The 16261-nt window shown below is 42.5% G+C and overlaps 1 protein-coding gene across 2 annotated transcripts in view; it reads right to left on the minus strand.

Moving 5' to 3' along the window:
- The window catches only part of LOC144933875 (serine/threonine-protein kinase BRSK2-like), a 189543-nt gene that overhangs the window by 116889 nt on the left and 56393 nt on the right, over positions 1-16261 (minus strand). For both annotated transcript variants that reach the window (XM_078859140.1, XM_078859139.1), the window contains exon 2: positions 8472-8566. In XM_078859140.1, the coding sequence (XP_078715266.1) occupies positions 8472-8566 (95 nt within the window). The remainder of the gene's footprint in view (positions 1-8471; positions 8567-16261) is intronic.

Here is a 16261-nt window from a genome sequence, read left to right on the forward strand (position 1 = left end):
TACACGTGCCAAGTTTAAAATGGGTGTGCAAATAAATAAATTGGCAGTATTTATTTAATACTAGTCTACTAGGCTAGTCAAATGACGGGTATTTTCACGTCGTAAACGATCCAGTGTTTTTTGAAGATGTTGATTACACCATCCCTGCGGTTTTTGTTTAATCAACGTCTTCTTTTGTCTCCGGCCTTCTGGATTCATCCGAATGAAATCTCAATTACGAAATTTGACGTACTGAATGTAATTTACTGAGTTATTTATTACAAAGCTGTAAATTTATAATTACAATTTTAAATCACCTTTATCGTAGAGTTATAAGAGCCGTTTGAGTTACCTTTCTACAAGGGAGAAAGTAAACGAAATGTTTCAATCAAAATTGTATTTACCATACTTTAAATTTCCCTCGCCTGTGTTCTCCAATTATGTTTGTTGCAAATGTGCAATTGTTGTAGGAATTATTTAATTATCATAAGTATCGACTTCCTGGATTATGTGTTGATGTGAATACAAAAAAATAAACTTTATAAACTGGAAGGACAGGTCGGTGTTCACTAAGTTTCACAAATTGTCGCAAAACAATGTGAGCAGAAGGTCACTTTTACCAAAATTAATTTGCGCTCGGTTACAATAACTTATAATAACAATAACTTACTGGATTCTGAATTGATGTGAATTTCGGTGGAGGAGAGGTTGGTGTTTACTAATTTTCACAAACGTTCACTATAAGTAAGCAAAACTCAAAGTACTGCACTTAGTTAAAATTACAAGCGCATTCTGCTTCTTTATTTCAATGGATATTTGATCTCCAAAATTTTAAAATAAACTATAATCACACACGAAATAACTGAATAGATTATTTATTAATATTCTGTAACGGCGTGCAAAACTAAAATATAAAAATACTAAAGCAGGGGCGGCACTGGTATGTTTTTGGAGAAAATCTATTATCATTGTAACAAACTAATAATTCGTTACAATTTTAATAAGCTATTCATGGAAAAATAATATTTAAAATTGCATTAAAATCCACGTCGCCTACCCAGCGTCACGCAGCGTTAGGCACAGATCACCAAAACTTAATGTACAATTTAATTCCACTCATTTTAACAATGTCCCCTCGACCCGACAGCACTGTATGTGTTGTTGCACAATTATTAACCTTGTGGGGGGGAAGGTTTTATAGTTTCAAGGGAAGCAGACTTCTTTTTTCCGACACATCACAGCTGTACGAGGTGAGCTACCTTGTCGCCTAACGGAACTACTTCAAACTAATTGCCCTCATCACCCTTTTTTCTTCATTATCGCTGGGCAACTGTAAGACATCACAGGTGTGGGTAAATTAGCCGTGCAGTGTTTTGTTTGTCTGGAGGGGTGGGGAAGGATGTTCCTCCTCTCCAGTTATGGCTTCAAACAGCATCTGGGAAATTGCAAGATCATCTATCAAACAAGACAAAAGCATCTCGACTTATCTGAAATGCAGGCCCCATCAACGTTTTTTTTTTCAAGCAGATTAAAGCCGTACTCAGTTAGAAAAAACATAACCACTGAAAATGAGAGCATATATTCTCGTTTAATTGCACGAGCTTCTAAAGCACCAGTTAGGGTAATACTCCAATTCACGATTATTGAAGGTACACAGTGGTGCCATTTGCCAACGATAGCTTACGATTGGTTAAAATGGGATTTGATAACGCACACAAATACCACGCATAATTCTGCATCAAGTAGCTTAAGTGCACTTTGAGTTGACAACTGAGCATTCGGCGGTGCTACAATAAAGACTTAACTGCTGTTGAAAGCCTAAACGCCATTCCTGCACGAATGTGTTTCTTGTCTTCACTATTTGCATCACAAATTAATTTCATAGGTCAATTGTTTTTTTTGCTCCTGGTGTGAATGATAGAAAAACAATAGTCAAGTACAACAAGCTCGCGAAACGATCTTATCAGGAGGCACCAACCGGACAATGTTATTCCTCGCAGGCAGTCTCAAGGCAAGGGATGGCGCGTCACACGCTAATGTTGCACATCTTCCTTCTCATGCGTACTCACGTGCCATACACTGGCTTGCCAGGAGAAGGCAGTCCAGCAGGATTCTTTCCAACCTGCTACATCAGTACGTAATCGAGTGTTGCCCCCTCGCACGCGTGGGCCTCTTACGAGTGCAACGGATTTCCTCCCCCACGTAAACGCTCATCAATTGACCAATGACACCCGACTATGTAGAGGAACACAGAACTTGGCGGGGGGGGGGGGAATTGACACTGGGTTACCATGTGGCTACTTTATCTGCCAGTCTGTGGTTCCTATGGCATCTGAGTCATCCTCTCTCTGTTCAGGAGTGAGTGAATAAGGTGTGCATACCATTTCGAATGTATTATTAGTTACATATATAGTTGTATACATCGGCCGGTTGTTGAAGGCAGAATGGGATCCAAATGATAAAATAAAAATGCAGGCAGGAGCAGGTTGGAGTGCTTATAAAAAAAACGTAATTTGAGCATGAAAAGCCACGCATCGATGTGCGTAAATATGAACGTTTTTAATCGGCGAATCTTATCTGCTAAGACGCGAGTCAGGAACGTAATCGGTGACAATGAAGAGTGCACAAAAGGAAGAGGAATGTGTGCATCGCAAGCTAGATATTGCATATAGGAATAGTAAGTGGGGTTTGGCAGGACATGTAGTTGAAGTAGGAATTACGGTCAGAGGTTGGGGACCAGTCCAAGGAGACCGCAACCCTGGAGATGATGAAACCAGCTCGTGCGCAGGTACTCAGTGGCATGTTGCTTCGCAGGATCATGAGAAATACGAACAGCTTCAGGGGGTGGGAGGGGGTGCCTTCATCCAGCAATCGTAGATCACGGCTGATGATGGTGATATGAAGGACACTCACCATGTTGCCCAAGCATGGCAACGCTGTTTAAGGACGAATGGTAATGTAGGAAGCGTGTGAAGTGAGCCACAAAGTCGTGGAGAAACAATACTAAATTTCGATTTAAAGCTTTCGTGACTGCAGGGATTCATCTTCTTGGTTCTTTCGGTAAAGTCACGTAGAATGGAAGTAATAAAATAATAAAAATAACGGCCACAACGCAAGCAGCCGTCCTCAGGTGAAGAACAGGTCTGTCGAGAAGACAGACAGAGGACTGCTGCTTGCGTTGTGGCCGAAACGTCGTGAGAATTATTTTTATTATTTTATTACTTCCATTCTACGTGACTTTACCGAAAGAACCAAGAAGATGAAACAATACTAGTTGGCTTTGTTGAGGAACATCGCCTCGTGAAAGACATTTTTCTTCCTATGGTGCTTGTGGTTACTGAACTTAATTCCCTTTGCATGATGCCAACTGTCCCCCTGGAGAAATGTTCCCTTCAGCTGACTGTCGCAGAACACCACTCAACGCTCTGGGCTCTTATTTGCTAAAAACCCCAATTAGCTCATCGCGAGTAAAATGTAACCCATCGCCCGTGTACTAAATATGGTCATCACTCTAAACGCACGGAGCCGAAAAATCATTCCGAATAAATCCACCAGGAAAATGCAATCAGAGGGAAACCCTTTAACCCTGCTAACTTGCAAAGGAGCTGTTGCTAACACCCCTTTAATTAAGATGAATGAGTGGTCACCGTTAAAGTGATAGGCCATCGGAAAGCATCACGATTGGCTTTAAACAAAAATTGATTTACTGGAGGTGAGAAGAAGAAGAATGCAATTACGTGTATCTTTCTGTTTTACAATTGGGTAAGTCGTGCTCAGAAATGTTCCAAATGCAAGCCCAGTTTGAGATTGTACATCGCTCCTAACAAAATATAGGACCCAGTTAACGTGTTTACATTTCCGACAAAGTACGAGTAACACAATCGGTGCGCCAATTCAGACTTATCGCTTATTATAGTTTACTTTTTTTTTACAGATATAGGCATTTAATCTGTCGTGTATATGCTAAGTGTAATGTGTTCAGGTGAACCCCTCCAACCACTAGAGGCTGCTATATTCACGACAATGTTAAATATTAACAATCCGTTCTTGAATAGTAATTTTAAAAAAATGTTAAACTTAATTTGGCTATGGCTGCACGAGACTTCATCACCGGCTGTTGCTCGAGTTGTCCTCCTTCCAAACGGTCTCCGTCGAACACAAAGTTCAAGCAACGAATTAGGCGTTGAAATGTGATATCACGGTATATGTTTACCATTGAGCGCAGGCAGAGCTAGAAACCTTCCAACGGGATGGGTGGGTCATGCATCTCAAGCTTTTCAAATAGGAACCCACATTTATATATGGGACAGTCCTCGACTAACGAACGCATACTGTTCCCGAGACCCGTTCGTAAGTCGAATTGGTCGTAAGTCGGAGCACAATATTGAACTGTATTTAAATATACATTCGGTCAGCATTATAAAATGTGATACGGTTCAACAACAAAAAAGGAAAGCATTGTTAAAGTCATAAATAAGAAGACATTGTAAATTTGCATGTCAAACTGTAAATAGTTTCCGCGTTTCAGTTCGTACATGCGAGCTCATGTCCGCAAGTCAGATAGTTAGAAAATAAATACTTTACGGGAGCTCGTTCACAAGTGTGGATGTTCGTAAATCGGGCATTCGTAAGTCAGGGACTGGCTGTATATATATACACACACATTTAATACATATTCTTTGGTAAATATCAATAAGAAAAAAAACAGGGGTGGGGGGAGCCGGGGGCTGTTGTCCACATTGTCCCAGCCACTCACTGCCCGTGGCTCTCGATGTAATAACGCTCACAGAGTGGGACTCTGTCAGGGGACCGGGTGGGAAGGAGGGCGATTCGCTCAACAACCGCAGTTGAAGTCGCACGCGCGCAGTCGTTCCCGAGTAAAGTTTTGAAAGAACATTTTCATCACGGCCGCGGAAACCGCGAGCCTCAATTCTTGAATCGAACCTCACGACTCGGGCATCGTGGCAATCGGACGGGGTCGGGGGGGGGGGGCTAAAGAATTGGCCGAGTTAAAATAGGCAATGCTTTCTGAAAGAGGAATGTTTTTTAGGCTGCGCTTAAAGGTCCCAACCAAAGCAGGACTCCCCGACAGCCTTCGGCAGAGAGTTCCACAGTCCGCATGCCATGACAGCAAAGGTCTCTTTCATAGTGGACGCACAAAAGCCCTGCACATTTCGGAAAATGTGTTTCTTTAAGTGCCCTTAACAGTGAAAAGCACACTCGCAATTGCACTGTGTTTTGCCATACGAGGTCGTTTAAAGGTGCATTTTAGAGTGCTCGGACCGCCCCAGGACATTTAATAATCGGGTGTTGTAGTAATGAGTGTCCACAGCACATCTGAAGTGGTAGTTGGCTCATTAGGATTCATGTCGTACAGAACGGGCGACAGAAACATACAAAGGGAAAAGATGCAATTAACTGTAAATCCAGGCTGTAAACACGTCATGAGAGGGAGCATTAAAATTCATTTGTGCGTGCCTCCCAGTATGCATTACAAATACCTGCTCGGGCGGGAAGCTCAAAATGAGATCTCAGCAGGACGAATTGGGATGATAATACGCAGCGGTGCACCAGCTTTATAATGACACCCCCAGCCTCCGCTTTTAACTTTCGCTGATTGTCTTAAATATGCATGCCAGTTAATGGGCCTTATTACAGCATCTTCATTCCGCTCAATTTGAGCGGTGCGCTAGGTGTGTGTCCCGCACTTCCCATGGTCAGAGGGTACACGTCCGTTGTGTTCATGCATACGTAAACGATATTTCAACATCGTACCCCCAAAGATCATCCATGGAATCGGGCCAGGCTGCTCTTTTCATCTCACTCGACCTATTTCTCCTCCGCGCACTCCCTCAGATCCATCAACAAAGACTTTATATCCAAGCCGGCAGTCAACCTTCGCTCAGTGAAAGGTTGCTCGTTCATTGCTGCTGCCCCCCCCCCATCATAATCTGGCACTGCTTTTACCAAGGCCATCTGTGCCACCAACTTACTTACCCAGTCCAGACTCGGGACCTTTTTCCCCCACTGCCTATGATGGACTCTCCCTCTCTCTATATTCTATCAATATGCCCACTGTTTCTGTCCAATATGTGGTTGCATTTGGAAGCTATGTAAATCCAAATTCGATTGTAGGTCTTCCACGTAAAAAAAAAAACATCAAAAAATTAACCCGTAAAAACAAAGTTTTTCACTATAAATCCTTTATATGCGTGGCGGCTAGAGTCCTATCGTTCTCTGGCTTGAGATGGCTGCCACCTATGGGTCAGATGATTGCCTGCCACCATTAAGCAATTGGTAATTAAATATAAAAAAAAGAATCCTAAAATGTTGAAAATTTTGGAAAAATAATTTCACGAAAATAAATTGTCACGCACAACGAGTCTTTGTGCAAAATGTCAGCTCGATTGGATCACGGGAAGTGGGTTAAAAAACGACCGAAAGATTTGCACGGTCGTAAGCGCGCAAGCAAGCAAGTGAACTTAATATAAAGGATTTAAAAAGGAATCCCCACACGCTGTGTGCATGCCAAAGTGACAAATCCGGTCTCACAAAAATAATGCACGCAGCCTTGCAGTGACTACCAGCTCAAACAAGTTGAGATTGTGGCTTTTTAAAATTCAGGCAGCAGAGGGACAAGGCAACTGTACACTGGTTTGATCTTTATTGCGACTCTTGGCTCTTTTGAGCTTGTGGCCTGCATGTGCGCAGGAATTCCGATGTCATCTGAGCATGCCGAGCATACCGGGATTGCTGTTGTGTTTTTTGCTGTTGAATACGCTTTTTTTGTATAGCTATGAGATTATCCCATTTATAGATAGCCCACCAACGACTATTGACCCACCCTTATTTCTATTGAGCTCAGCTTACACATAATTGAATGTTGTCAGCTGATCCCATTAACTGTATTGTGACAAAGTGTATCAGGATATTGTTAAAATATTTAAGAACCGTATTGGGATTGGTGGGAGACAAGTAGAGGCTTTTAAATATAATGTTGTTTTCTCGATAAGTTTCTGAAATGATTTTAGTGGGGTAAACAGATCAATGGATGGCTCTGTTTTTATACCACTTGTTTCCAAACAAGCTCAACATGCGGAGGAAAAAACTTTGACGAGTTCAGAGCAGAAGCCGCATTTGCAAGCAACATTAGTATATTTGCCCTTTAATGTGCTGTTAAGTATTTCACGATCGCAGCACAATAAATTAGGGTGACATTCACAACGGCAAGACCAGCATGGCTACGCGCCTAATGGGATTTTTATGTCTCACCATAATCAGACGGTGACGCAAGCTCAGGCTGTAATACTGTACGTGGCTGCCACGATAGACTATTGTGGAGCACTGCGATTCAGCTTTTAAATGAGTGTTTTATGTTCGCCAAGAGTTTGCTCGTGCAGGGAACCACGTGCACATTCGCGACAAAAATCGAAGCACGAATGGACTCGCAGAACCTTCTTATACTACCGCCTGCCTTACTTAAAATGAAAACCATAGTGGGCTAAAGGGGTTTCGGTGTGAATGAGGCATCGTATCCGAGCCATGTCTCAGAGCTGAAGAATTGCCTTTAGGTAAAACCTCCATTTAATTATTCTCAAACTTACGGATAAAAACAAATGACACGATTTATCTTTTAGACAATTATACTGTCACCCCCCAAAGGAAAATATCTCCCGATAGTTTTTAATGTACAGGAGTAACAAAAGACACCACCAAACATGACCCTGTCTGAAGTACACCCCCCCCCCCCGCATTCCAGGTCAAACGCCCTTCGTGCCACCTTTCTCAGATGCCCCCTCCCCCCATGCCTTCACTCCCACCCGAAAATCTTGGCCACTTTCCAACTTGTTTGTAATTGGCTCCATACCCCCCTCCGTCCCTGGCGCCACCACCCACCACCACTTTTGGACCGCCGTAAGAGCCCCATGGCACACTCGAGGGTGAAGCAGAGCGTGGCGCATTCCTGTGCGGTGCCCAAAATGCGCGCGCGAATAAAATCGCCCAGAATCCCCAGCACAAAAGCGAGTCTATTGGACGCATTAGGGTGTTTAAAAGCAAGCCCCACATTTTTAATGCAAACAGCAGGAGGATGGAATAAACCGGAATGGCGTTTGACGATTTTCTCTCTCTCTCTCTCTGCGTTGAAGAAGGCGGGAGAGGCAAAAGCTTAACTTTCTATAAAGATTTTTCGATTTAAAGCTTTCGTGACTGCAGGGATTCATCTTCTTGGTTCTTTCGGTAAAGTCACATAGAAGGGAAATAATAAAATAAACATAATAAAATAATTCTTGCGTTGTGGCCGAAACGTCGTGATAATTAATTTTATGTTTTGTTTTTATTATTTTTTTATTTCCCTTCTACGTGACTTTACCGAAAGAACCAAGAAGATGTCTATAAAGCTGTCATCGTGAATGCGGGGCTGTGGCACGCAACGGCTCTGTGCGATGACGCACGCCGGCACGACTGTGGCGTGGGCGCTCCGCGGGGCCTACCTTCATTAGCACGGACTCGCTGAGCTTCTCGCGGTTCACGATCTTGATTGCCACTTTTCTTCCCGTCACACAGTGAACACCCAGCTTCACCAGTCCTGAGAGAGAAACACACGGGGGTGTTGGGAGGGAGGAGTGGGGGGGGGGGACAGAAAATGAGACCAAAATTAGAATTTCAAATTACATTGATTACAACGGTGGGCGAGGGGGCGAACAAAGCAAACATTTTCACCATCTATTACTACTATAATGAGACAAGAATGTATGTTTGTGTGTAACGCGTGTGACGTCACTCCACATGCCGCACCCCCCCCCCGTCATTAATATTCATGAGCGGGTGGATTTTTACACTCGCGCAGAAGGAGGTCGGCAGAAATAATTATTTTCCGCATATTCGCTTTAAGTTTGACGTTTCTTTATTGAAAGTGAATCTAATAAATAATTCTACGCAGCAACAAAGTGGATTTGGTGTCTTTATTTATTTCTTCAGCACTTGAGACGAAAGGTAAGTCTCATTTATGCTTCTACGTTATGGTAAAATGGACATTTCTCGGTGATTTTCCAGATATTTGATCGAATTCCAATTTATTTCAACGCCAGCGACCGAACGCAGAAGAGAATAAAGAATTAGAGCAGTGAATTTGAACAATTTGAAGGTCAGTTATATACAGTGCTACAGTGAACTGCAGTGAAGTGTTTGATGACGTACTTTCGTGCAAGATTCACTGCCATTATATTTCCACAAGATACTCTGCTAAATGTTTTCATAAATATTACAGCTTCCATCCGAGGATGGGCAAACAAGCTAGTGGTTAATATTCGTTCTGTTTCTGTGTTTTGAGAGCATTTCTTGTTCTCAGTGCCAGCATTTTCGGACCCTACTTTGAACACTCCCTTCTACTTGTGCTACATGTAAATGAAATAGTGCCTTATAGCAATGCACAAAAATATTAGGCACTCGAAAAAAACAGGCGGGATTCTCTAACCGTCACTGACTTCCACTTTTCTCCTGTATGCACCGAATTATACCTTTGTCCAAAGGCACAATTGCGGACGGGAAAGCTTCTCACGAATTATTTTAGAAAGAAAATCACTAGATCCTCTCGACGACAATGTTCTGAGCGGATCAGGCCATCTTACGTAGCCATGATTACCCCGTTTCTGTAAAAACAGGCATTTACCATGATCTGCATCCTCCTCAGAAACACATTGTATTCATATTCTTTGGTTCTTTCGGTAAAATCACGTAGATTGAAAAATAAAAGTAAATAAAATAAATTAAAACTACGACGTTTCGATCACAACGCGACGACTACACATCCATGCTAAATCCAACAAAACAATACAAAGTAAAATTTAGACTTAAAACTTTCGTGACTGCAGGAATTCGTATTCTTTGGTTCTTTCTGTAAAGTCACGTAGATAGAAAAAATAAAAGTAAATAAAATAAAAACTACGACGTTTAGATCACTTACACAAGCGATCGTCATCAGGAGGAAAAAGGGGGAAGGCCACTGAAGGCAAGCTGTTTTTAAAGGTAAAAAAAACAATGCAAAGTTATGCTTGGTTCTTTCAGTAAAGTCACGTAAAAGGAAAAAAGATAATAAAACAATAAAATTCTCACGACGTTTCGATTGCAACACAAGCAATCAGGTGTGATGATGATTGCTTCAGATGTGTTGATGATTCTTGTGTTTCAATCGAAACGTCGTGAGCATTTTATTGTTTAATTTTTATTCCCTTCTACGTGACTTTATCGAACGAACCAATAATATGAATCCCTGCAGTCACGAAAGCTTTAAATCGAAAAATACATAGTTCGTAACGGATGAGCATAAACATCTTATGCGAACATTATTGCGGTACTGTATTGCTATTTATATATACACAGTGCCTGGACAGTACTTCCACTATAATCCTTGCAGCTTTAGCAAATCTTTCAAAATAAATGTCCCTTTAACGCACCACCGATCAAAACCTTTAGAATGTAAAGAACTCCAAAGGGAAGAATTTGGTGACTTTAAAAGTAATAGGTATGGCTCTTTTAGCAAATACTTTCTTGTACTTCCCTTTAGTCTGCATTCCAAGCCTTTTCTTTTTTGAGACGCGAATGGTCGTTGCCACGCTGCTGGATTTACTTGTTCCAACAACATTCATGTTATTACTTCGCTGATGTCTGGAGGCGAAAACGGCTCGACTTAATTTCTCGAGGCTGCCAGACAGACGGGACCCGATCGTGGCTTTATGGAGAGAAGACTTAACAGAAACCGCTTCCACTCAAAAACACCGAAGGGCCTTTGGTTTATACTGCTCTGCACTTGGGCTATTCTGAAGTGTTAACATCAGAAGCAGCCGGCGTGCAGCTTGATATAACACAAGACAGCCACACACACTCGCTTGATTAGTGGCCGTATTCAGCGTGTGGTCTTGATTGTCAGGCTCCTTGCGAGCCGCGAAGCAGAGTTGACCCCGTTTGGCGCTCAGTGGAATTTGTCATTGCTCGGTAACATGCTCTGCTCCATCTACACATACTTGGGTATTTCTAGACAAAAAAATAAGAGCGGGTGTATTTTAATCCACTTAAGTGTATAAATGCTGCATTTTTTACATATATAATTAAAATATATATAAAACACGTACAAATGTATTTTTTCGCACAACGAACGGTGCGGCAATGCAAGCTTGAAAGCACGATTGCAAATACAAAACTTTATTTCATTTCTGCGTTTTAATTGGCCAATTAGAAAGCCTGGCCTTTGTGGGTTTACCGCTCATCCGCAGCGAGTGGCTGAATGCGGCGGCACAATTTTTTTTTAAACAGAAGAATCACAGCGACTGTGGACCAGCTTATTCCAAAAGCTGTAACCAGAGCTTCCAAAAAAAAAATACGAGGCCTTAAACATTGCCAAGGGGCAGTTGGCGATGCTGCAGATTCCCGATATTTGTGAGCCACAATGTCAGTGGCAATTGCCCAGCCCATTGGAGGTTCCAAGCAGAACATATTTCAGGTGCGTCATGTAACTACATAAATATGACGTTGGACAAGCTACATAAACTGTACTGGACATCTGTGAAAAAGAGAGAACATAGCCAATTATCATATTTTGCTACTGGCAAAGGAGGTTCCAATGGAGATCATAGCTCATCGGATTTCTCCGGTCTACATAAAGATTCTGATGCCGACTCACTTTCATCGCAGTTACGTGAGATTATTAAAATTATTATTATTTCATAAAAATCTGAGATCGAGCCCATATTTGGTGCGGCCCGAGAAATGTATAAATCCCGAAATATGTATTAATCCCGAAATATGTATTAATCCCGTGCGCCTTAATTTGCTTTGGGGCACTACACTTTTCTTGGTTTGCTTATGCGTAGCACCGCCACGACAACAACGCGGCCCAAACGCCTCGTCCTCAACTTGCCACGAGCCGCTCGTGAAATATTACAGTGCGTTGAGAACCATTTCCTCGGGGTACGTAATAATTTTCTGGCAGGAATAAACCAGGCAACGTGCGTTAGCCCACCGTGAGCCTTTGAAATGCCAGCCCTGTGGCATTCACTCTGAGAAAATTATCACAAACATGGAACTATCCAAAACATCCGACACCTGCGCAGCCGTGCCCTAAAAACAACAGAGCCATGTCCTATGGCTCATTGTACAATTTATACTGAGCATATCATTTCATACCCTGGTAGAGGTATTAATAGAACAGCGTTTATCTTGGCATGATTCAGGAGACAAAGGGAAAATAAGAACAGATTTGTATAAAAGGCCCACACACAAGGTATGGTTATGTTAAGCCCGACCCATAAAAAATGGGGTTTACTCCTAATAATATGTATGTGCAGTGCCTGTTTATAAAATGTGTATACATAATTGATGAAACTGACTGAACATAATCAACAATGTCATCGATGCTGTGATTGCTTTTCCATAAGAACAGTAATATGATACTGGAGAAAATATTAATGCTGCCTAAAGAACATAAAATATTCATGAATGATTGCCCCTTTAATACTAAGGCAGGGTAATGTATACGTTGCCATATATTCATAGATCACTCTGAAACACTATACAAAAATATTGTATATTCCACTGTACTGTAGTGACATTTTTGCTGCAAAGCCAAAATCTAAGCACATTTGAGACACATTAATCAAAAACCTGAGAATCGTTTCAGTCAGCTTAGATTAAAATAGAAACAGCTTCCAATTGTAATGCTGCGCGTCTAACTCCTGTGTTCTTTTCTAAACGTTCATTTTATGTTTAGCTACATTTCTGTTCAAAGGACTATGCGGAATAATGGAAAAACCTTGGAAAAAACCAAGCAAGTAAATAAAAATATAAAATTCACGAATAAGAACCTGCAGTAAATGAATCTGAAGTCTCCTGCCAATTCCTTTACCATACCGTGCTTTGCCAAAATCAACAATCGGGGCCCCCCATTCGTTTACAGTTCATGCACTGCAATGTATTGCCACTCTATTGCTACATCGGCAAAACAATATCGGCGGCGTCCTTCCCCGACCACCACTCCAACCGCGACCCCACATCTAATGTGCAGAAAATATCAACGCTGAGAGAGAGGTACGAAGAAGAAACAACAGAACGTGCTAGTTGGTGCTTGCTGGCAGCAAGATTGCAGTCCATAACCTTCCCTCCTCTCCTCCCAGCCTAATCCCCAATCCTCATGCTCTGAAACCGAATGCTAAAAGAGCCATGAAATGGAATTTTAGAAGCTGCCACTCAACTAGTTATTATTACTTTGGCTTGGCGCGCAAGAACTGCTTCAGCTTGCACAAACACACTTACAAGTGCCCTTCTGAGCTGTATTTTTATGCTCGCGATATTATACTTATATAAATAGGCATATCTTTTCTCATGCGCAAGCAAGATAGTTTCATTACTGTTGCCTCTTTTCTCTCATTATTTTTAATCTGTCTAGATCACAAGTGCCCCAATGAACAAAATGTGATGCTTCAAGTCCCAAGAAACCTGGCAAACCCAAAACGTAATCATCCGTCAAAGTACAATCCTTCGTATTAAAGCTGGGCATGGTAACGCACGCCGAAAATTCAGCGACTTTGAGGCATGGTGAGTGGATCTCTTGGAAAATGGATATTGTATAAGCCACGGATCTGTCGGACGATGTGGATTCTCTCAGAGGCAATACAACAAATAGGTTGACGATGTATTTGTGCAGATGTATCCCCGATAGAAGCATGCAAACAATACCAAATCTAGACTCTCCTGAAATACATTGATTTGACTTCAGTTTACTCCCACGCAGAATGATGTTGCCTTGAAATAAATTATTGTTCTATGGAAATGAAAAGGCTATTTTGTTATCATCATTACTATTAAATTATTCCCCAGAGTTAGAGATGCTCCAGAAAGTAAGACGCACTCCACATTTGTGACCAGTGTCAATAAAGTTTAACACGTAGGTGTTCGCGACCAATATCATCCATCAGACGTTTTTTGGGTTAAATCGCGTATTTACGCGATTCAGCCCAAAAACCTCTATTATGAGTGTCAATAAAGTTATACAGATTTGCTCAAAGGCAAAGATCCCCCTATAGCCTTAACAGACTGTAGGGGCAAGTGCTATCGGTGAGGATCTATGAAGGCCGGCACGGCACACGAGGGGGTCGGTAGCCAGCTACCACGCCTAACCGCCTTTGTCTCCCCAGTGGTGATGTTTACACACCGCACCAGGTACTAATTTGAGGCTGAGTCGACCTAGAGGAGGCCCAAGACCGGTTCAGATAATCGTCACTTGTGTTGGCCGTGAGCAGGAATCGAACTCAGGTCGCTGGGTCCGTATCGCAGCGTGCCAACCGCTACACTATGTGCATACGTGTGATATTTACTCACACGCGCGTATATACATACCTAATGAATTGTAAGATGCACGTCCCCCAACTCTTTTCTCTAAATTACTGCAGGAGGGTGGGGGTGAGTGTCTTATAATCATGAGAATACGGACTTTAAATGTCATGTAAATGTAATGCTAAAGAAGGAAGTCGATGTACCAGTTTAACCAAGTAAGCCACACAGAGTGTAAATAATTGTTTTATTTGCCTTGGGCTTTGCAACTCCCAAACCCATCTCGCCAAGGAATTGCGCTGATGGCTCAACGAGAAACCTTTCTCTATCATGTCACCCTAACCATCGGGTGAGACAGAGTTTGATCGTTACATGTCAGCCCTTGGCATCAACACTGCCAGCGGACATGGGAATTGAATGGCCGATGGAAATTGTACTTGTCTGTGCACATCATAAATGGGTGAGAGAGTGAAGATCAACAATTACCTTGAAAGCAATAAACACGTGATATTGCTGTCTGCTTCTTGGTTCGTTCGGTAAAGTAACGTAGAAGGGAAATAATAAAAGAATAAAAATAAACATAATAAAATACAATTATCACGACGTTTCGGCCACAACGCAAGCAGCCGTCCTCAGGTGAAGAACAGGTCTGTCGGAAAGACAGCGTCTGAATGAAACACCACCAAGCTTGGCAGCGTATATTTAAGCTGGGTTGGAGGAGGAAGGGCGCCTTGACAAATTAATTTGCATATCAAGAGGAATTTAGCATATTTATGGAAAATGTAGATATGGGATTAGTCACTACTTGTGGAATGCGTAGGAGGTGGGGGGGGGGTCTCAAAGTCATATTATGCCCGTGCATTATGTAGGATTAGCAGCAACAAAGGGAGGAAGTAGGGTTAGCAGTAATAAAGGGAAGGAACTTTAATAGTAAGGAGCTGCAGCAGCTAAACCACCACGTAAAAAACTAAAATATAAACTATATCAATATCATCAATATACAAAATATACTCTCCAATAAGCTGAGCTACTAACAGTAAGTCATACATTACAATTCTATGTCGTGAAAAAATATTATTTCCCTTCTACGTGACTTTACCGAAAGAACAAAGAAGATGAATCCTTGCAGTCACGAAAGCTTTAAATCGAAATTGATGTCTGCCTTTCCTGATTAGCTGACCAAATAAGATGTCCCTTTGATTTTGGGTTCAGGAAACATTTGGACAGCGATGATCATATACAGTCGTTTGTAAATCCACTGCTGGATGAAAGCCTCCCCATGCCATGATAGTCATGTGGGTTGTTTGACCACACATGTCAGTGCGGGTTGGTGATCTCGGATGGAGTGGGGGGGGGAGGGAAAGCGGACCCAGAACCGCTTCTGACATCACTCGCCAGCGATGTCAGTCGTGACCATGAATCAAAACGCACGTCGCCAGATTCATCGGCGTGCTGCACTAACCACTGCGCCGCCACTCGCATTAACACACCGATTGCTTTTTTAAACTGAAACCATCAAGCTGCTTGGTAAATACATTTTGGCTTTCGTTTTCCTTTAAAGCACGACATCTCTGCGACTCGAGAGCAGGAGCACAGGTCGGGCAGGAGACGTCCGTACACCTGCTTCCTGCGGCCGATGAGCGACGGACTGCCGCGCGGCGGGAACGCACCAAGGGCAATCGAAACACCCGAAGTCGTCAGAGCCCAAACTGAGGAGGAGCGTTACATCCACGGGGAGTCGCACGATCTCTGGGAGACTCAAGTGGCCTTTGCCAGATGATCTCAGGCCGTATAAAATCTCACTTGGAGGCAGGTCAGAGGCGGCCATTGTACGAGGTCACGACCACTTGCCCGATTTCTCTAAATCACTCTTTTTTTGTTACCCCCCTCGCGTAAATGTTGGGGTCTATTTCGGCCGCGATGTGGGAGTAATTGTTCGGCAGCACAAATATGCCCTTTA

This window comes from Lampetra fluviatilis, chromosome 8 (assembly GCF_964198595.1).
Source record: "Lampetra fluviatilis chromosome 8, kcLamFluv1.1, whole genome shotgun sequence".
NCBI classification, from domain to species: Eukaryota; Metazoa; Chordata; class Hyperoartia; order Petromyzontiformes; family Petromyzontidae; genus Lampetra; species Lampetra fluviatilis.